The 15,826-nt window shown below is 40.1% G+C and overlaps 1 protein-coding gene across 14 annotated transcripts in view; it reads right to left on the bottom strand.

Annotated features, from left to right (window-relative positions):
- Window positions 1-862: 862 nt before the first annotated feature.
- Window positions 863-15,826, bottom strand: part of cacna1da (calcium channel, voltage-dependent, L type, alpha 1D subunit, a) — an 89,191-nt gene continuing 74,227 nt past the window's right edge. For 4 of the 14 annotated variants that reach the window (XM_058373341.1, XM_058373336.1, XM_058373334.1 and 1 more), the window contains 16 exons: window positions 14,746-14,874; window positions 14,531-14,596; window positions 14,275-14,366; window positions 13,990-14,149; window positions 13,490-13,617; window positions 13,223-13,319; window positions 12,832-13,120; window positions 10,880-11,013; window positions 9,023-9,139; window positions 8,008-8,399; window positions 7,405-7,431; window positions 6,000-6,128; window positions 5,680-5,819; window positions 5,392-5,498; window positions 4,720-5,037; window positions 864-4,311 (listed from right to left, as the gene is read on the bottom strand). In XM_058373341.1, coding sequence (XP_058229324.1) covers window positions 4,006-4,311; window positions 4,720-5,037; window positions 5,392-5,498; window positions 5,680-5,819; window positions 6,000-6,128; window positions 7,405-7,431; window positions 8,008-8,399; window positions 9,023-9,139; window positions 10,880-11,013; window positions 12,832-13,120; window positions 13,223-13,319; window positions 13,490-13,617; window positions 13,990-14,149; window positions 14,275-14,366; window positions 14,531-14,596; window positions 14,746-14,874 — 2,631 coding nt within the window. In that variant the 3' untranslated portion in view covers window positions 864-4,005. Of the gene's footprint in view, window positions 4,312-4,719; window positions 5,038-5,391; window positions 5,499-5,679; window positions 5,820-5,999; window positions 6,129-7,404; window positions 7,432-8,007; window positions 8,400-9,022; window positions 9,140-10,879; window positions 11,014-12,831; window positions 13,121-13,222; window positions 13,320-13,489; window positions 13,618-13,989; window positions 14,150-14,274; window positions 14,367-14,530; window positions 14,597-14,745; window positions 14,875-15,778; window positions 15,812-15,826 lie in introns of all 14 variants that reach the window. The other 10 variants (XM_058373343.1, XM_058373338.1, XM_058373344.1 and 7 more) reach the window with 6 other exon arrangements.

The following is a 15,826-nucleotide window of genomic DNA, read 5'->3' on the forward strand; positions in this document are numbered from 1 at the left end:
CATAACAGTGCCATGGTATATAATATTTTTCTGGTAAAAAAAATAGTGGCTATTTGAGTCAGTCCTGGTATTTTATTCTTTATTCAGTAATGCTCATTAGAAAATAAAACTTCAGTATTGATTCAAATCAAGTCCGGGCCAAAATAAATAGGGAAAAAAAAAAGAAAAAAATATACTTTAAAAAAATGCATTGATACAAAACCTCAAGGGTTTTCATAAATCTGCTACGAAGAGAAAAATCATTTTACTTAAAAAAAAAAAAAATTACAGAACAAAAATCAGGACTTTCAAGTAGTGAACATTATCGCACATCTTTCCAGGATATTTGTACACAATATACATCATGACCTTAAATTTCCTTACAGCATTAATTACAATAAGAATAATCATAATACTCATAGTAGTAACAATTATCGAGTGAAAAATGATGAAAACGTTTAAATCAACAAACAGTTCTTTGTAAACCTGTATATCACTTTAAGCATTTTTTCTTTAAAACCCGTTACCATGTGTAATTATGGTGAGGTGTAATTCTTTTTTTTAATTCCTTTTTATTTCCTTTTTGTATTGTCCCAGCTTTTAAAGGTGAGATGTTAAATGACATGTAGTATGCATTTCACTAAAACGTACACACATTCACAGGGGAAAAAAGGTACAAAATTCTTACCTTAATACACAAAACTCTGAGTAGAAAACAAGAGAAACTGAAATCACGGACGTTTGTGCAAAGACCAACAGCCATGTGCTAATATATAAATTCCCAGTGGTGTAGAATGAACCAAATATATTATCATATATATATATATATATATATATATATATATATATATATATATATATATATATATATATATAAATTAACTTTTAAGATTTTTTTTTTTACATTTTATTTTCTTCAGGAATCCCTGACATGAGGTAAAAGCAAGTTGTTTTTAAACTTTTAAATTTTAAAAAGCTTTTTAAAAAATAATGCATATATATTTTTTTGAAGAGTAATTGCTACAAATAGTACAATGTGCCTAGAATGCGCATTGGTCCTCTCACAAGATATATTCACATAAAGACTGGAACACTGTGTATGTACATATATTTTATCCTCACAAAACATTTCAGAGAGCCCTTTTAGATGTGCACATGCAGTGGTTAAACCCACAATTTTTTTTCCCATGACAGTGTTCGGTTGACTGAAAGCACAGTACTCGCTCAACAAATCAGGAAATCCATCACAAATCCGCTAACGACTCCGTTTTCTCCAGCGCTTCTTCTAAGTCTGTGCTGAAACCCAACACTTCAAGGCAGTGCCTTTGCAGTCACACTTAAAAACAAAAATAAATAAATAAAAATTTCACTTGGTGATCTGGAATTTTATTTAGTGTTTTGGAAGTGATGAAGTGTCCCCACCCACCCACCCCCCCAGAGAGAAAGCCTCAATATGTAAAATACTTTGTGATAAAATACTTCTGGTGAACAAAAATAAATCAATGGCTGAAACACCAGGGCCCTGATTTACTAAAGGTTTGTGTTTGTGTAAACACGCACAAACAAAGAAAAAAAAAAATTGTCCAGTTTTTCCTCAGTGAACATTTTGGGGCAAAAGCCAGGGCGGTGTTCATGCAGGCAGAATGATTTAGCACCAGCAGCCTGAAAGTCACTTCGGCAACATGCGGATTAGTGCAACCTAACAGCAGGGTTTTTTTTATCTATTTGCAGAAGTCTGTTTCCGCTTAGAGAAAACGATAGCGTTCACTAGGGTTTTAAAAAGGTTTATCAAGATTATGGCTTAGTTTCTCAAAATAATCCAAGTTTAAATTCATGAAATAAATTAGAGTTGCAACTAAATAACCTGCCAATTTAGAAAGACTTTGAGGTGCATGTTTAAATTCAACGTGATGTTTAAGAGTAATGATGAGGCAGCCTCTGTGTGATTTACTTGAAGAGGTAGAGAGCAAGATCCATTTACGTCCACAAATTTCTTGTTATAGTTTGAAGCAAATTTTTTACTTGCAGCTTAAATCAAGGAAATCGTTAATTGTTAGATTAGCCCGAGAGAAGAAACTAACAATATATTAAAGGTCTAGTTGTTCCACACAGTTTTGTTTTGTTTTGTATCATAGAATGCAAAAAGTTCTGAGTGAGATTTGTTACAGCCGCTCGCATTTCTAAGCTGATTATGTCGGTTAATTCACATGAATAATACATATTCCCAGAGCAAAGTTGGTTTCATGTTAGATATTCACCCCACATGATGCCAACATCATTTAATCTGAATCTGTGTAAAGGTTTTTATTCACACGCCGCCTTGGTCACGCCATTACGCTTGTGTTTCAGTTTTACTCATCTCTGAGTCTCTTTGAAGGCTAGACGAAGAACGAATAACACGTGCCAAATTGTAATTTTTCATATTTTTACCAACATACACTTTTCACACACGATAATTCACACAATTGTTTGTTAATCAACGGACCCAACTTACGAAAATTTAGCACATGTGATCTGCGCTCTTAGTAAATCAGGGCCTTTGTTAATGGAGGTATATGCAGAAGCCAGAGAGACGTTGAGTCAGAGAGATAATTAGGAATCGATATTGCTTTGCCACTGCAGCCCTGCCTTGTTGACGGTTCCAGTTTTGTTATCGTGATCATTATGCCCTCAGCTAGGCTCATTTCAGTCCGCAGCGCTAAAGGGAAATGCCAGCGATGGCCGTCCTCTCAGTCTTTTGTCATAGTACACGATTTAAGCAGCATAGTCAATGCATGAAAGCATTTAACATCAAACCTCCTGTGCATGAAATACACAACAAAAACACTGGGAGTGAACCTCCTCTGTAACGCAGTAACACACCTACATGTACAACAGCTCCGCAAGCCCTAGAGAAGAGTCCAGCAGCAGAGTGTCTCACTTTATAATCCATACTGCATGCTGGGGATTTCAGGGAAGGAGTGGGTAAAAGTGCTGTTTCATGTAATCTCAGACACACACACGCACACAAAATGATGAAATGTGAAAAAAAAACAAAAAAACAACAACTATTTGCATATCTTGTGCCAGTGTGAGATGAATTTCCTCTCATATAAAAACAGCTTTTTTTCCCCACACAAACTGATTAAGAATGCATTTCAGCAAAAAAAAAAAATTCAATAAGAGTCCAGTATCTAATAAATTCACGTTTTTTCTCTCCATAATACATCAATTAGGATCAATATTGCTGATTCCTATTTCCTACAGTACATAATTACAAAATATGACTCTTTTCAAAGTTTCTTTATATTTTATATTACAATGAATTTACAGCATAGTCATTTACGAAAGCACAAACAGGCTAAACCTAAAGATAAAAAAATAACCTGCCTGCTAGTGCATTCAACCCAAACGCTGCAATCATTGACAAAAAAAAAAAGTTCTAATTTCCAGATTTTAAAATGCAATAAGATCTTTGTCACAAAGTCCAGCATGGTCTTACTGGTGTTAGTTAACTAAAGAGTTAATAATTCTCATCAACCTTTAATTAATCAATTGAAACTAAAGCCTCTACGGGGAGATATGCCTTACCTAGCTTGCACTGAAAACATGCGTGGTATGCAAAAACCCTTAATAAAGTGACTGAGGTAATGACATTTTTAATCTGATTGTCATCACCTTGGAGAAAATAGCGACGGTCGCTTTTCATTGGTCCGTAGCCTGCAGTGACAGCACAAGCGGCCAGTCACAGTTCAGCACAGATTTACTTCATCATCAGCTTAGCAGTGTGCTGCAAAGCGTCACCATCAGAAGTCCGACAGAGTGGAACACAGTTTCCTGGCAAAGTAACCTCCCCCTTCCCCCTGGGCCTTTGACGGATATGCACCTCGACCAATAGGGAGAGTGTAGGCGGGGCAAGTGCGTCCTTACTCCTGGTGCCTTTCTACTCCACTGGAAAGGAAGGCACTTCTTTTGGTTATAAGCCAATAGATGCATTTCGGTTTTGTGTGACAACTTGGTCTGTTAGCTTTGGATGCTAACCGGACGCTATAACGTGGTGATGCATATCATTTCGTCCGCCAAGTCCTCCTCGTAGCGAGGCCGGGAGTCGGCTTCCGGCTCTTCGTCGCTGTAGTTGGCTGAAACGTCCTGCACGTCATACTCTCTTTGAGTCATGACCGGGTAAACGTTAACCCCGTTGACCCCGGGCGTAAATCCGCCGTTCAGCAGGTGACTTGCTGCACTTTCCATTTCGTCAATGGTCATGTCGCAGGCATCTGCAATCTCGTGCTTTGTAGCCGACACAAACTTTGGGTCCTTAGCATATCTGCCCAGTCCTTCAGATATCAAAACCTGTTAATTGTAAAAATACACAGTCAAAATATCAGTAATTTTAGCATTCAGTGGATCTCTAAACTACATTTATCATATTTATGTTGTTAATTCCATATCCAGATCTACAGCATAAGCTGGTGATTTTCATGCACTTTCTAAACATGTTAATTAACTAGTTTTGTGGAATCAGGTTTTGAGCAGGGAAAACTGGTGGATTGCACAGAACCACTAAACTGGTGGATTGCACAGAACCTTCCAGATCTTCTAGAACATCCAGGCTTCATAATAATCCAAAACAAATTAACATTCTCTTGAAAATCCATGCTACAACTAGCAAAGAGCCTGTGCAGAATACCCTGACGTTTTACATCGTATCTCAAGTGCAAATCATATAGCGAGTGCAAAAATAGTGGCTCCGAGACTCACTGCCTCCACAAGGCTGTTAGCACTGCCTCTCTTCTGGTGGTACTGGTTCCGGTACTCGGGTGGGATTTTCAGGTGCACCGGTGAGTAGGTGCTCTGCTGGTACTCCGGCTCATCTGTGTACCACGAGCTCTTCCTCACCGAGCAGTAGCTGCCAACCATGCTGTCCCGGTGTGGGCGGTCCACGCGGATCATGGGGGTGTAGTAGGGGGTGCAGTCTTTACTAACAGGCGTGGCAGGAGGCGTGGCCCATGAGCGAGTGGAGCGAGTAGGTGAGAGTCTGTGAGCTCTACTCCAGTCAAGCCCTGCTACTGCCATCACCTGAAACAGACAAAGGATCACTGATACAAAAGTGATCATTTTTATGAAACTAAATAGGTTGATGATTTTTAAATAGTTAATAAACAACATGAAAACAAGCCTCTAATTATTACATTTAACTTTAAACCAAGCTGAACTTAATCAACATCAACAAAGCATTTGCACTCGCAGGCACAAATCACTCGTTAAGCTTGTACTTTTGTACTTTGTTACCATTACATTCTTCTTAAACGACCACTCAGGATTGTAATGAATAAGGATGACGCAGGTTTATTTGGTTTGTTTACAGTGTAGCATCTGCATTAGTATTGTTAAATGTTTGAGGTGTTAAATGCAGCAATAATGCAGTGATACCTGATGTTGCATTAAATGGAGTGGAAGAGCAGTGCGCTGACGAGGGAGCTCATCCTGACTGCTCTGTCTGCGCAGGCACTCAAAGTTGAAAGACGGCCTCCGGTTGCCTGGCATGCGATGGATAAAGAGAATGATTTGCCAAGGTAAAGAAAAAACATTGTTACTAGTCACCAGTGAGCTCAGTCTACTTATATGTTAATTAAATGCACTTAGTCTACTGTAAATGTTAATATATGAAAATATACAAAGAAAAGCCCAGTTCATAGTTAAATGCACTAAAATGTCCACCTTGTGGTGTGGGAGGAAGCCGCCGTCTCTTTGGGGACCTATATGAGTCGTGGTAAAGGGGCTGCTCGTCATCATCATAGTAACTGTCAGGATGATGGTAGCCACGGGGAGTTTCATACTCCTGATCGCTGCTGGGATACCTGGACAAAAGAGATTTTATGATCACTTAAAGTAACTAAAAACATATCTTATAAATTGCTAACAAAGATGAAGACTTAAATAATACTGGCAGTGAATAATCAGGAGTGTTATCTTCATCAAATGAGAAACATTTATCCTAACAGCCCATGAGCATTTAATCTGATGTACAGTGGTGATACCTGTCTCCTGACAACATGCCGTCTTCTTCATAAAACTCTTCTCCGCTGTAGTACTCCCCAGAGTAGCGGTCTTCATCAAACTCTTCCTCACGACAAATAGTGGGTTGGCGCCTGATGCCACCACGTGACCTGTGTAGAAGGTCAGTGATTACACACTGTACACACACTGTCCATCACTGCTCAGGGTAAGAGCAGTATGACCATGCAAGCCCATGCAAACCTCCACCAGGGCTGCAATGCAACAAAGATGTCCTCATCAACAAACAGGCACAGGTCCATTAGGACACAAGTGTTCAAACCAAGAAAGTCTAGACACAGACATGGCTGTAATGCTAGGGTTGTGTTTGTGATTATTTCGCAAACAGAGATGAAGCCTCATCTCAGACTGCACTTGGTGGATGTATTCCATAAAAATCTAGGCCTAAGTTTTAATCTAGAACATGGCTATATAAGATCCCCAGAGGCTGATTGCACCAGCACCTGGTACACATGCTCATAAGCTTCTTGTAACTTTCTGGGCGCAAATTACAGACTATTGCACAAAGAGGTCATAAAACTGCATTTTCACTAAAACTGGGCATAACATTTAAGCCTAGCTGGGGGCAAGTGTAAAGTGAAATTATCGATTGTTTCTCAGGCAACTTGAAATGATGTCATTTGTCAAGTAGAGAAAAAATTACAACGACTGTTCCACCTCATTATTGTTTATAGTGCATTAAGACATACTGTATATAAGTGCATTATATATGAAGAAATACTTCCTGATAAGTAAGCAGTAAGCTGAATCATGGAATTGCTGTTAAGTTGTAGCTGAAGGGCTGCTATAATAACGTTCTGATGTAAAAACATTTTTGATACCATTTTGAGCACTTCCTCAATGGCAGATAAGGCAGAAACGTAGACCCAAACTGCTATCGTACCTTCACCCTGCTTTCCAACTAGTATGGGTTTGTGTGTTAATTTACAGCTGGCAAATAATAAGACTTGCATGAGCACTCTCAATGTGAAGGATTACTTCTAGACAAAACCAGGCACTCCGTTTTTCTACAGCTCCATTCTTTCTGTTATGTGTGGTGGTGGTAGCATAAGGATATAATTGGGTATACAAGTTAATAACACAGATAGCTTGATGAACTGATGTTACATAGAGTTTCACACAGACCTTTAGTTGGTGCAATGGGTGTAAGGTCCTCTCTAAAAAATTAGCCATAAGACCACCTTAGCTGAAGCCAGTTGATGTAACTGACCCAGGAGTTATCTAGAACCTAATCTCAAACTCACTGGAAATCTAGAATTTTCTGCTTACTCAAATTGTAACAAGTCTAGACTTATTTGGTTTGGCACAAAGCAGACTAGAGTACAAGCTAGCCGTATTTTCAAAGGGCATTGGTATGGTGCAACGTACCTAATATAGGTCTCATAGTAGCGCCTTCTGCTCCAGAAGGCAGAGAGATTGTTAAGAGGAACCATTTACGGAAAGAAAGAAAGAAAGAAAGGGCACAGAAGGAAGGGAAGTGAGAGGATTACATATAGTATAGGCATTTACTGCAGTATTATATATGCAGAAGGATGGTTGTATTCTACGGCAGTCAGATTTCATCTTCTTGAAATACAGAAGTATCATTATGTATAAAATTTGTATAAATTGTTGGGGGAACAAATGTTGAGCGTAAAGGAAAATGGTGGGAATGGGAACAGGAGGACGGGTTGATCCTGATCCGAAATGAGAAAAGGTGGTGTTTTGGTGGTGATATATGACTCATCAGGAAATGCTAAATAAATTCTATAACGTTTAAGAGCGATGATCAGACAATGTGTCAAACAGCTAGGAATACAAGACATACAGAAAAGAAACAATGCATAATAATTTTTTTTTAAATATTGACCTTTAACTAAATGAACTTGGTGAAGTTCAAAACTGCATGTAATATTTGAATTAGCAATAAAAGTAAAAGCAACACAACAAGAACTCCAACATCAGGGAGAATGACTAGTGTTGTGTGTTCACCTCTGTCCATGCGGTGTCCTGGGCTTTTCGTATTCCCCTGGATAGTACGATCCAGTGTATCCGTTGGCTGGTGCATGCTGGTAGTAGCGATTATGGCCTCCATTGGGCAGGCTGGACATGTTAGCATTGTTCAGATTGATGTTGGTGGACTTGGGTGACTTGCTGTAAGAATTGTGGTGATTGTGATGATGATGATGATGGTGGTGATGATGATTATGTTGGGCCATGGCATTGGCGCGGTCCAGCCGGCCCACGGGCTGTTCCATGTCAGCGTAGTGCGGGGGAGGATGGACCTGCAGGGGGCGCTGCGTGGCGTTGGTCTGATGCCCGGAACCTCGGTGAGGGTCGCCGTTGATGTGGTTAATGTGATTGCCGAAAAGGCCACCGTTTCGCTGTTAATAAACACCCGCGAGTGTGAGATGATGAAGCCATTACATCTCATTATAACTGTGGTCTATTTATGTCAGCTGATGTCTTTTAAAGAAAACAGCGAACAGAAAAGAAGCTGGTTAAATGGTTCATGGTATGAGTGAATCTGATGAACTAATATATCCACTAAATCTTTATCTTTTTAAGCTAGATTGCAAATAAATACAAATACAATTCAGCAATTGAAATATCCCTTGACTTAGATTGGATTCTATCTCATCTGTGAATCATTTCATATAAAATTTCCAGTGAAATAAATTCATTTTAATGGAGAGAAAATATAAATATTTATATTTAAAGGTCACATCATTAGTCAAACACCAACGGTGCACATTCCTTTGTAACCCTACTAATATAACCAGCTCAGCCTCCTTTCTTCCAAGAAGGTTGTCAGTTAATTTTCTGGATCCTGAAAGCTTTGTAGGCAATCGTAATTTACCACAGAGAGCAAAGATCTTGCTGTCAGTTCAATCTGGAGAAAAAAACGCCCCAAAGCTGCTCTCCTGTAATGAATACTACAAAAGTGGCAAATTGAGACATTGATCAGTTGTGCAGAAGGAGCTTGTAAAAGTGTGAAGTCCTTTACCCTATAAATCTCCTCGTCCTCCTCAGGTATAAAGTCTACTAGCTCCTCATCCTGGAGGTCACATGATATGGCACGGCGGATTTCGGGCCCAATATCATGCAGCGTGCGGAGACCAGCCTGGAACCACGACAACACAGCAGAGCTAAGAACCTGAGCAGCTTCGCGAAGTTCTCGCGATTCACACGGACGGGAGACACACACAGAAAAGCTCTCACACACCAGTGTCAACATGTAACAGGTAAGGGACATGACCTCTCTCGATCACAGGACGGTGGCAGACAGGACAGTGTGTTAGAGATGAGAATGTTTCACAGGAGACGGGACAAGGACAAATCCCCTCACACGTACCAGGAGAGAGTACAAAACGCCACACGCCTTCTTCGTGCACTGTTTGCTAACTACGCGTGGCTAACTTTTACAGCAAATGCTATCGGCTAAAACAAAACAAAACAAAAAACACTGAAGATGAACTTAGAGTGAATTTAAAAAAATGTGTTCCCCAAAAAATGCGGTCTTCTATTAAAAGCGTGAATGTGATTACACATGTAGTCATGGTAAAATGGCAGTGGAGACAATGAAGATGAGAAGAGACTGTGAAGGGCATCTAATAAAAATGGATTTAAATAAACATGCACACAGCATTCAGACATACAGAAAACATGTACGCATATGTGCATATCGCCAAAACGGTTCAACTGAAACATTCGTACTAAAGCTACGGACTAAGCGTACTGGTTAGATTAAACAAAGTCAACACAGGACACATGGTCTGGGTGCAAATTGCCTCTGATTTTTTTATGCCTTGTCTGGTTATTCATTTTTATCGCAGGGTGGGGAAACCTTTTCAATATTTGGCAATAGTGGCGATAAGACTTACTCCAGAATTACTTTTGAGCCTTGCGGCCTATGCTAGCCATACTACTAAAAACTTATCCCAGACCAAGAAGGCTGATATCTGTGGTAAAACATTTGCAAGTGTAATGCCTCCAGGGCTTGTTAGTTGCTGAATTAATTCATTAAAAAATCATACCCACCCCTCCCCTGCCACGTTCACATTAAGAACTGATGTCAAGCCACAAACTAAAATTATTAAAAATTCTTGACTATTGTATGGCTGCTGTGTGGATTATAAATATCACTGTGTTACCTTTGTTTAAAACCTAATTTGATTGTTTCTTTAAGCAGAATACTAAAAAAAAAACATTTAAATAATAGGCAAGTCATCAGAACCTCAAAACCACCAAAGGTGAGAGATACCACAAAAGATTCTGCTTAGAGAAAAATTCCCATAGTAACATTAAGCCAAGCATTTTCATTTCATAGCATTTCAGGTTGACAGGGAAATCCGTGCAGATGCTGAACAGATGCTTCACCTAGCTCTTCACTGGCTATAATAATTCATGCTCAAATATCCTATTAGTGGCTAATAATCAGGGGGTTCTTCGCATAGGAAGTAAATAAACACTACCTGTATGTGATCCTTAAGAATGTTAGTCCTTTTACTGTTTAATGTAGTAAAGCATTGCCTGATTAATTGTTTAGCACAATAGTTTATATGTTATCATTTTAAAATGCATTTTAAAACAATCTGTCCCCGTACATCACTTTTTATAGCACATCACACTCTGTTTTATAATCCGTAAGCAAAACCTGTTACAATAAGACACGTCTCCAAGCAACACCGCCAACATTCCTGAGTGCAAAAACATTTACGCATACACGCATGCAAAAGCATTAACATGACTTCTGTTTACTGGAAAAGTGTCATATCCATAAAGCACAACTATCCCAGTCAGTTATCTTGTTTTTGAAACCGCAAAAATCTGCAACTCACTTCATCCACACACTCTAACTCACCTGCAGCGTGATGGCCGTGCTGTTTTGTGTAGGATGCACTCCTACAAGTCCTTCCTCTTTGCGTTTCTTGAATTTCCTAAAGTAGTCCTGTATCAGAAAGGTGGCATAGAACTTCCCCACGGTTACCTCATCATCTGAATAAATAGAACGCACACACACACCTTCTGTTTTAGCACGCTACCTCGCTCCATTTACACACAACTTTATTATACTAATATACCATCAGTCTCAGTGAGAGAGACGTAGCCTCTGTCATTGTTAGTTAAGGAGGCGTGGCTACTATGTGTTATTCTCAGTTAAGGAGGTGTGGCCTTTGTCTTTCAGTCTCAGTAAGGGAGGTGTGACCTTTGTGTTAATTTCAGTGAAGGAGGCGTGGCCTCTGTGTATCTGTCTCACTGAGGACGGCATGGCCTCTGTGTTATTCTCAGTGAAAGAGGCATGGCTTCTGGGTAGCAGTCTCAGTGAGGGAGGCGTGGCCTCTGTGTTACTCTCGGTGAAAGACGTTTGGCCTCTGTGTTTCAGTCTCAGTGAGGGAGGTGTGGCCTCTGTGTTTCAGTCTCAGTGAGGGAGGCGTGGCCTCTGTGTATCAGCCTTAATGAGGGAGGCATGGCCTCTGTGTATCAGTCTTAATGAGGGAGGCGTGGCCTCTGTGTATCAGTTTTAATGACAGAGGCATGGCCTCTGTGTATCAGTTTTAATGACGGAGGCGTGGCCTCTGTGCATCAGTCTCAGTGAGGGACTGTTGCTACATAAAGATCATGGATTAAGTGCCATGATATTCATGTGGTGTGAGAGAGATCTTCCTAATATCCTCTTTAATATTATTGTTTATTATATGTTTATTTTAGTATACCATGATGGTTAGCTAATGTTTACTACTTTATACCTTTTTAGTTCATGTACCTGAGCTGGATTCAAAGAATCATTTAATAGGAAAAATATATATTTATTTCCATAATCTTCTGCAAATACTGTTGTTGAGAAAAAAAAAGACGTTATGAACTTTAAAAATTTTAACTAATATTTCAGTTGTTTGTTATTCTGTTGTTGTTTGTTAGTATTGCATGCTTTAGTTACTAGAACACCTTTTGTGTTGCATAAGATTGACAAGTGTAACACTTAACAAGCATCCTAAAAAATACCTATACAGCACATGTAAGTAAACAGCACAAGCAGTGTGTGTGTGTGTGTGTGTGTGTGTGTGTGTGTGTGTGTGTGAGAGAGAGAGAGAGAGAGAGAGAGGTGTTTGTATGCTCTATTGCGTGTGCAGGAGAGAGACAGAATGATTCTGAAGCAGGGGTCTGCGTCAATTTTCTTTAAACAAGCATTTGGGGACAAAGTTTGGAAAGAAGAGGCAACACTTGTTCCATGCCACCACCCTGAAACAGAATTGCTTCAGAATATTCGGAGGAGCTTTCAGAGAGACACAGACACAGTCAGGGAGGAACAGAAGCTGTAAAAGCACTCAAGCACAAAGACTGAGAAGGAGGGAAAGAGAGAGAATGTGAGAGAGAGAGAGAAAGAGACAGAGAGAGAGCGAGCGAGAGAGAGAGAGAGAGAAAGAGACAGAGAGAGCGAGCGAGAGAGAGAAAGAGACAGAGAGAGAGAGAGAGAGAGAGCAAGCTCTGTTTTAGTAGACAAAACATAGCAGGCCTATAACGCCATGCAAGCTTAAAGCTCAGAATACACACGCACACACTCATTGAAGTTCTGGACTACTAGGTACAGCAGGGCAAGTGAGCATTAGAAACACACACACACACACACACACACACACACAAGGAAAACATAAGCATAGCAAAGCAGGTGATGACATTAGTGCCATTGCTGATGTCTGTGAAGTGTGTGTGTGTGCGTGTGTGTGTTGTTATATACTGTAGATATAATTGTTATAGAAAGGAGGTTTCTGATGCGAGTGTGAGGGGCAGCCGCATGCTCTCTAGTTGACTGACCACCAGCAGGGGGCACCACTTGGTCAAGCAGTTTCATGCTGGTCCTCTTCCATATCTTTTTAATTACGGCTCGCAGCTCCTCATTTGCCTGCTCCAAATTACCTGCAATCACAAAAACAAAATCACTGCTACTGATCACTGATATGGAGTGTGTGTGTGTGTGTGTGTGTGTTTTAAACTGCTCACCATCCGTTTTGATCTTTAGTGCAGTCCTGACCAGTGCAAACAATGTGGCGTTAAACATCACGGTGCCATCACTGTTCAGGGGCATGTTCATGGCAACTAGACGCTGCGAGACACACACATACATGGCAACATTTAGGTAGGAAACATGCTGTGATTGCCCAACGTGTGTGTGTTTGTGTGTGTGTGTGTGTGTGTGTGTATTAACCTTGCATGCTACTCTGTGAGGACAAAGCTTTCCAAAGCCAAGTGGAGGCTGAATGCGCCGCAGTAGCGTCACTACATCTAAATGTTTTATTCTGCCCCTAAAAGAGAGTGAGAGAGAGAGAGAGAGCAAAGAGATTTACTTTCAATTTCACAAATACACACAATTTTATTAATATTTCAGTGCCAACAAAAAAACACACTGACATGGCTGATGTGATAGTCCTAGTGTACAAATCTATTCCTACACACACACATACACAAAACTCACTTGGCTTCTGGATCATATTCAGACCATATCCTCTTAAACTCATCGAGGTGATGTGGTCCCAAGATCGACCAATCACGGGTCAGGTAGTCAAAGTTGTCCATGATGACAGCCACAAACAAGTTAATGATCTAAGAAACAGGGAGATCATATTAGTAGTTTATTCTACTTATGTGTGTGTGTGCTTTTCTACACACACTTTTAGATTCCCAAACTAATGCTCTGTGCCAGACTAACACAAACATTAACATTATTACAGTTTACACAAACACAGTAGTGTTTCTAGTATGTATAAATCAGCATTAGATGTGTATCTAACTTTAATTCTTGTACATGTGTGGAGTTCAGCCTTCACTTTAAACCATTTTTTTCTATAGTTCAACTTTAAATCTTTTAAAGAAAATAACAAACATGTATATTTCTTGGCCACCAAACTATTTAAGTTTAAAGATAACAAATATTATTGTAACAGTTATTAGACCAGAGAGCAGTAGATATCATACCACGAATGCACAAAGCATGTAGAATGTGATGAAGTAGATAATTGCGAAGCTGCTGCCGCAGGTCATTTCCTCTCCTGGATTATAGTCCGACTCTGGGTCACAGAGTTTTCCAGGCATACAGGCCAGCATGATGTCCTGCCATGCCTCACCAGTGGCACATCTAAGAGTGAGTGCACACGCACAAATGTAAACAAAACTCCCATTCTTGTGTTTTCATTCAGTTCACAGTTAGCAGGATAGATTTGATGAAAGACTTGTTGTGTTGTGTTGATTAGTTGTGTTTACCTAAACAGCAAAAGCACGGCTTGTGGAAAAGTCTGGAAGTTGTTGTTTCGGTTGATTTGTGTGCCGTCCACCATGGCTACCTTCCCGAATATCTGTAACACACCAACAGACCAGCAGAACATCTGAAAACTCAAATCTGACATCTACACAAGATATTTAGGCAAAATTGAGTGTGTTGGTGTGTGACCATAACGGAAAATTGGTATAAAAACCTATCACACATATAAGTGCATACAAACTTGGTTAAGAAGCTCACCTGCATGCCAATGACAGCGTAGATGAAGAACAGCATGGCGATCAGCAGAGCGACGTACGGCAAAGCCTGTGAGCAACACCAGTAACAGTCCAGTTAGAAACCCAGCTCTCTCGTACTCTTCTGTAGTGTGTGTGCATGTGTGATCTTTATATGGGTTACCACTCCACTCTCTTCATTTCTGAGTCTAATTCTAAAGATGTGGGAATCACAAGAACCTGGAAAGACTTGATGAAGGTCCACAGGAGTGTACGAATCCCCTCCCCCCTGTTGAGCAGCTTCACCAGTCGCATCACTCTGAACAGCCGAAAGAAGGTAATGGAGATGCGGGCGCTTTCTTCTGTGTTCTGCAGGTGGCAGATTCAAGAGTTAATGCATCAATCAGAGCAGAGAAAAAGAGAAATAACAAAGCACCTGGCTGTGCTTTAGCTACCTGACCAGAAGGAGGCACTAATCATTAAAGCTGCAGAATATCTGTTATGTCCCATCATTATGATGGGGAAATTATGTTCACAAAAAAAATTATTTATGAAATTATGTTCATAAAGTCTAAAGCTAAAGCTTCTTTAGTATTTCGTGTTTCTTTAAATTTACACAATAATCAGGATATAATCAGGATAAAAATTGCTGTGTGTAATGTATATAATGCTGGCCAGACCTGCAGCATCACCAGGTACCTGCAACATGATTTAGTCCTAAAACAGGAAGAGGAAGTAGGAGAGAAGCATGCTGGATTCAAAATAACCTGGCCATACTTAACTGCTTCAGCACAAGCATGGCTCTCTAAACCACGCGTCACTGCATGCGAACCTCTGGGACCCAAAGCCCATGGGCCAAAGTATAACCTGAGGTCACATCCTTACCTTACCTGACCCCGTGCGGGGGTCATCATGCAGCAGTGTCAGCACTGCAAACGTGACGGGGCTGTTGACCCCACAAACACACACGCGCGCACACACGCACTCACACATACTCGCTGACACGTTTGCCTGACACTTTTCCTCATTATACAATTAAAAATAAATAAATATGAAAGCAAACCCAAAGACAGAGCAAAGGAGAACTTAAGCTAAAAAAAAGTAAACTTAACAAACAGCAAACCAAACGTAAGAGGATAAAACGAGGTGGAAAGAGGAGTTTCTTGATATAATTAATAAATAAATAAATAAATAAATCAAGTCAGAACGGAAACCTAAAAAAAGAAGTTATGATACTTAAAGGTGAGGCCCAGTAGGGGGCGGAGTATCTTACCCCCGACTCATCCACCTGTGGAGCCTCTGTGGGCTTTAAAATTAAAGA

Source organism: Hemibagrus wyckioides, linkage group LG21 (assembly GCF_019097595.1).
Source record: "Hemibagrus wyckioides isolate EC202008001 linkage group LG21, SWU_Hwy_1.0, whole genome shotgun sequence".
Classification (NCBI taxonomy): domain Eukaryota; kingdom Metazoa; phylum Chordata; class Actinopteri; order Siluriformes; family Bagridae; genus Hemibagrus; species Hemibagrus wyckioides.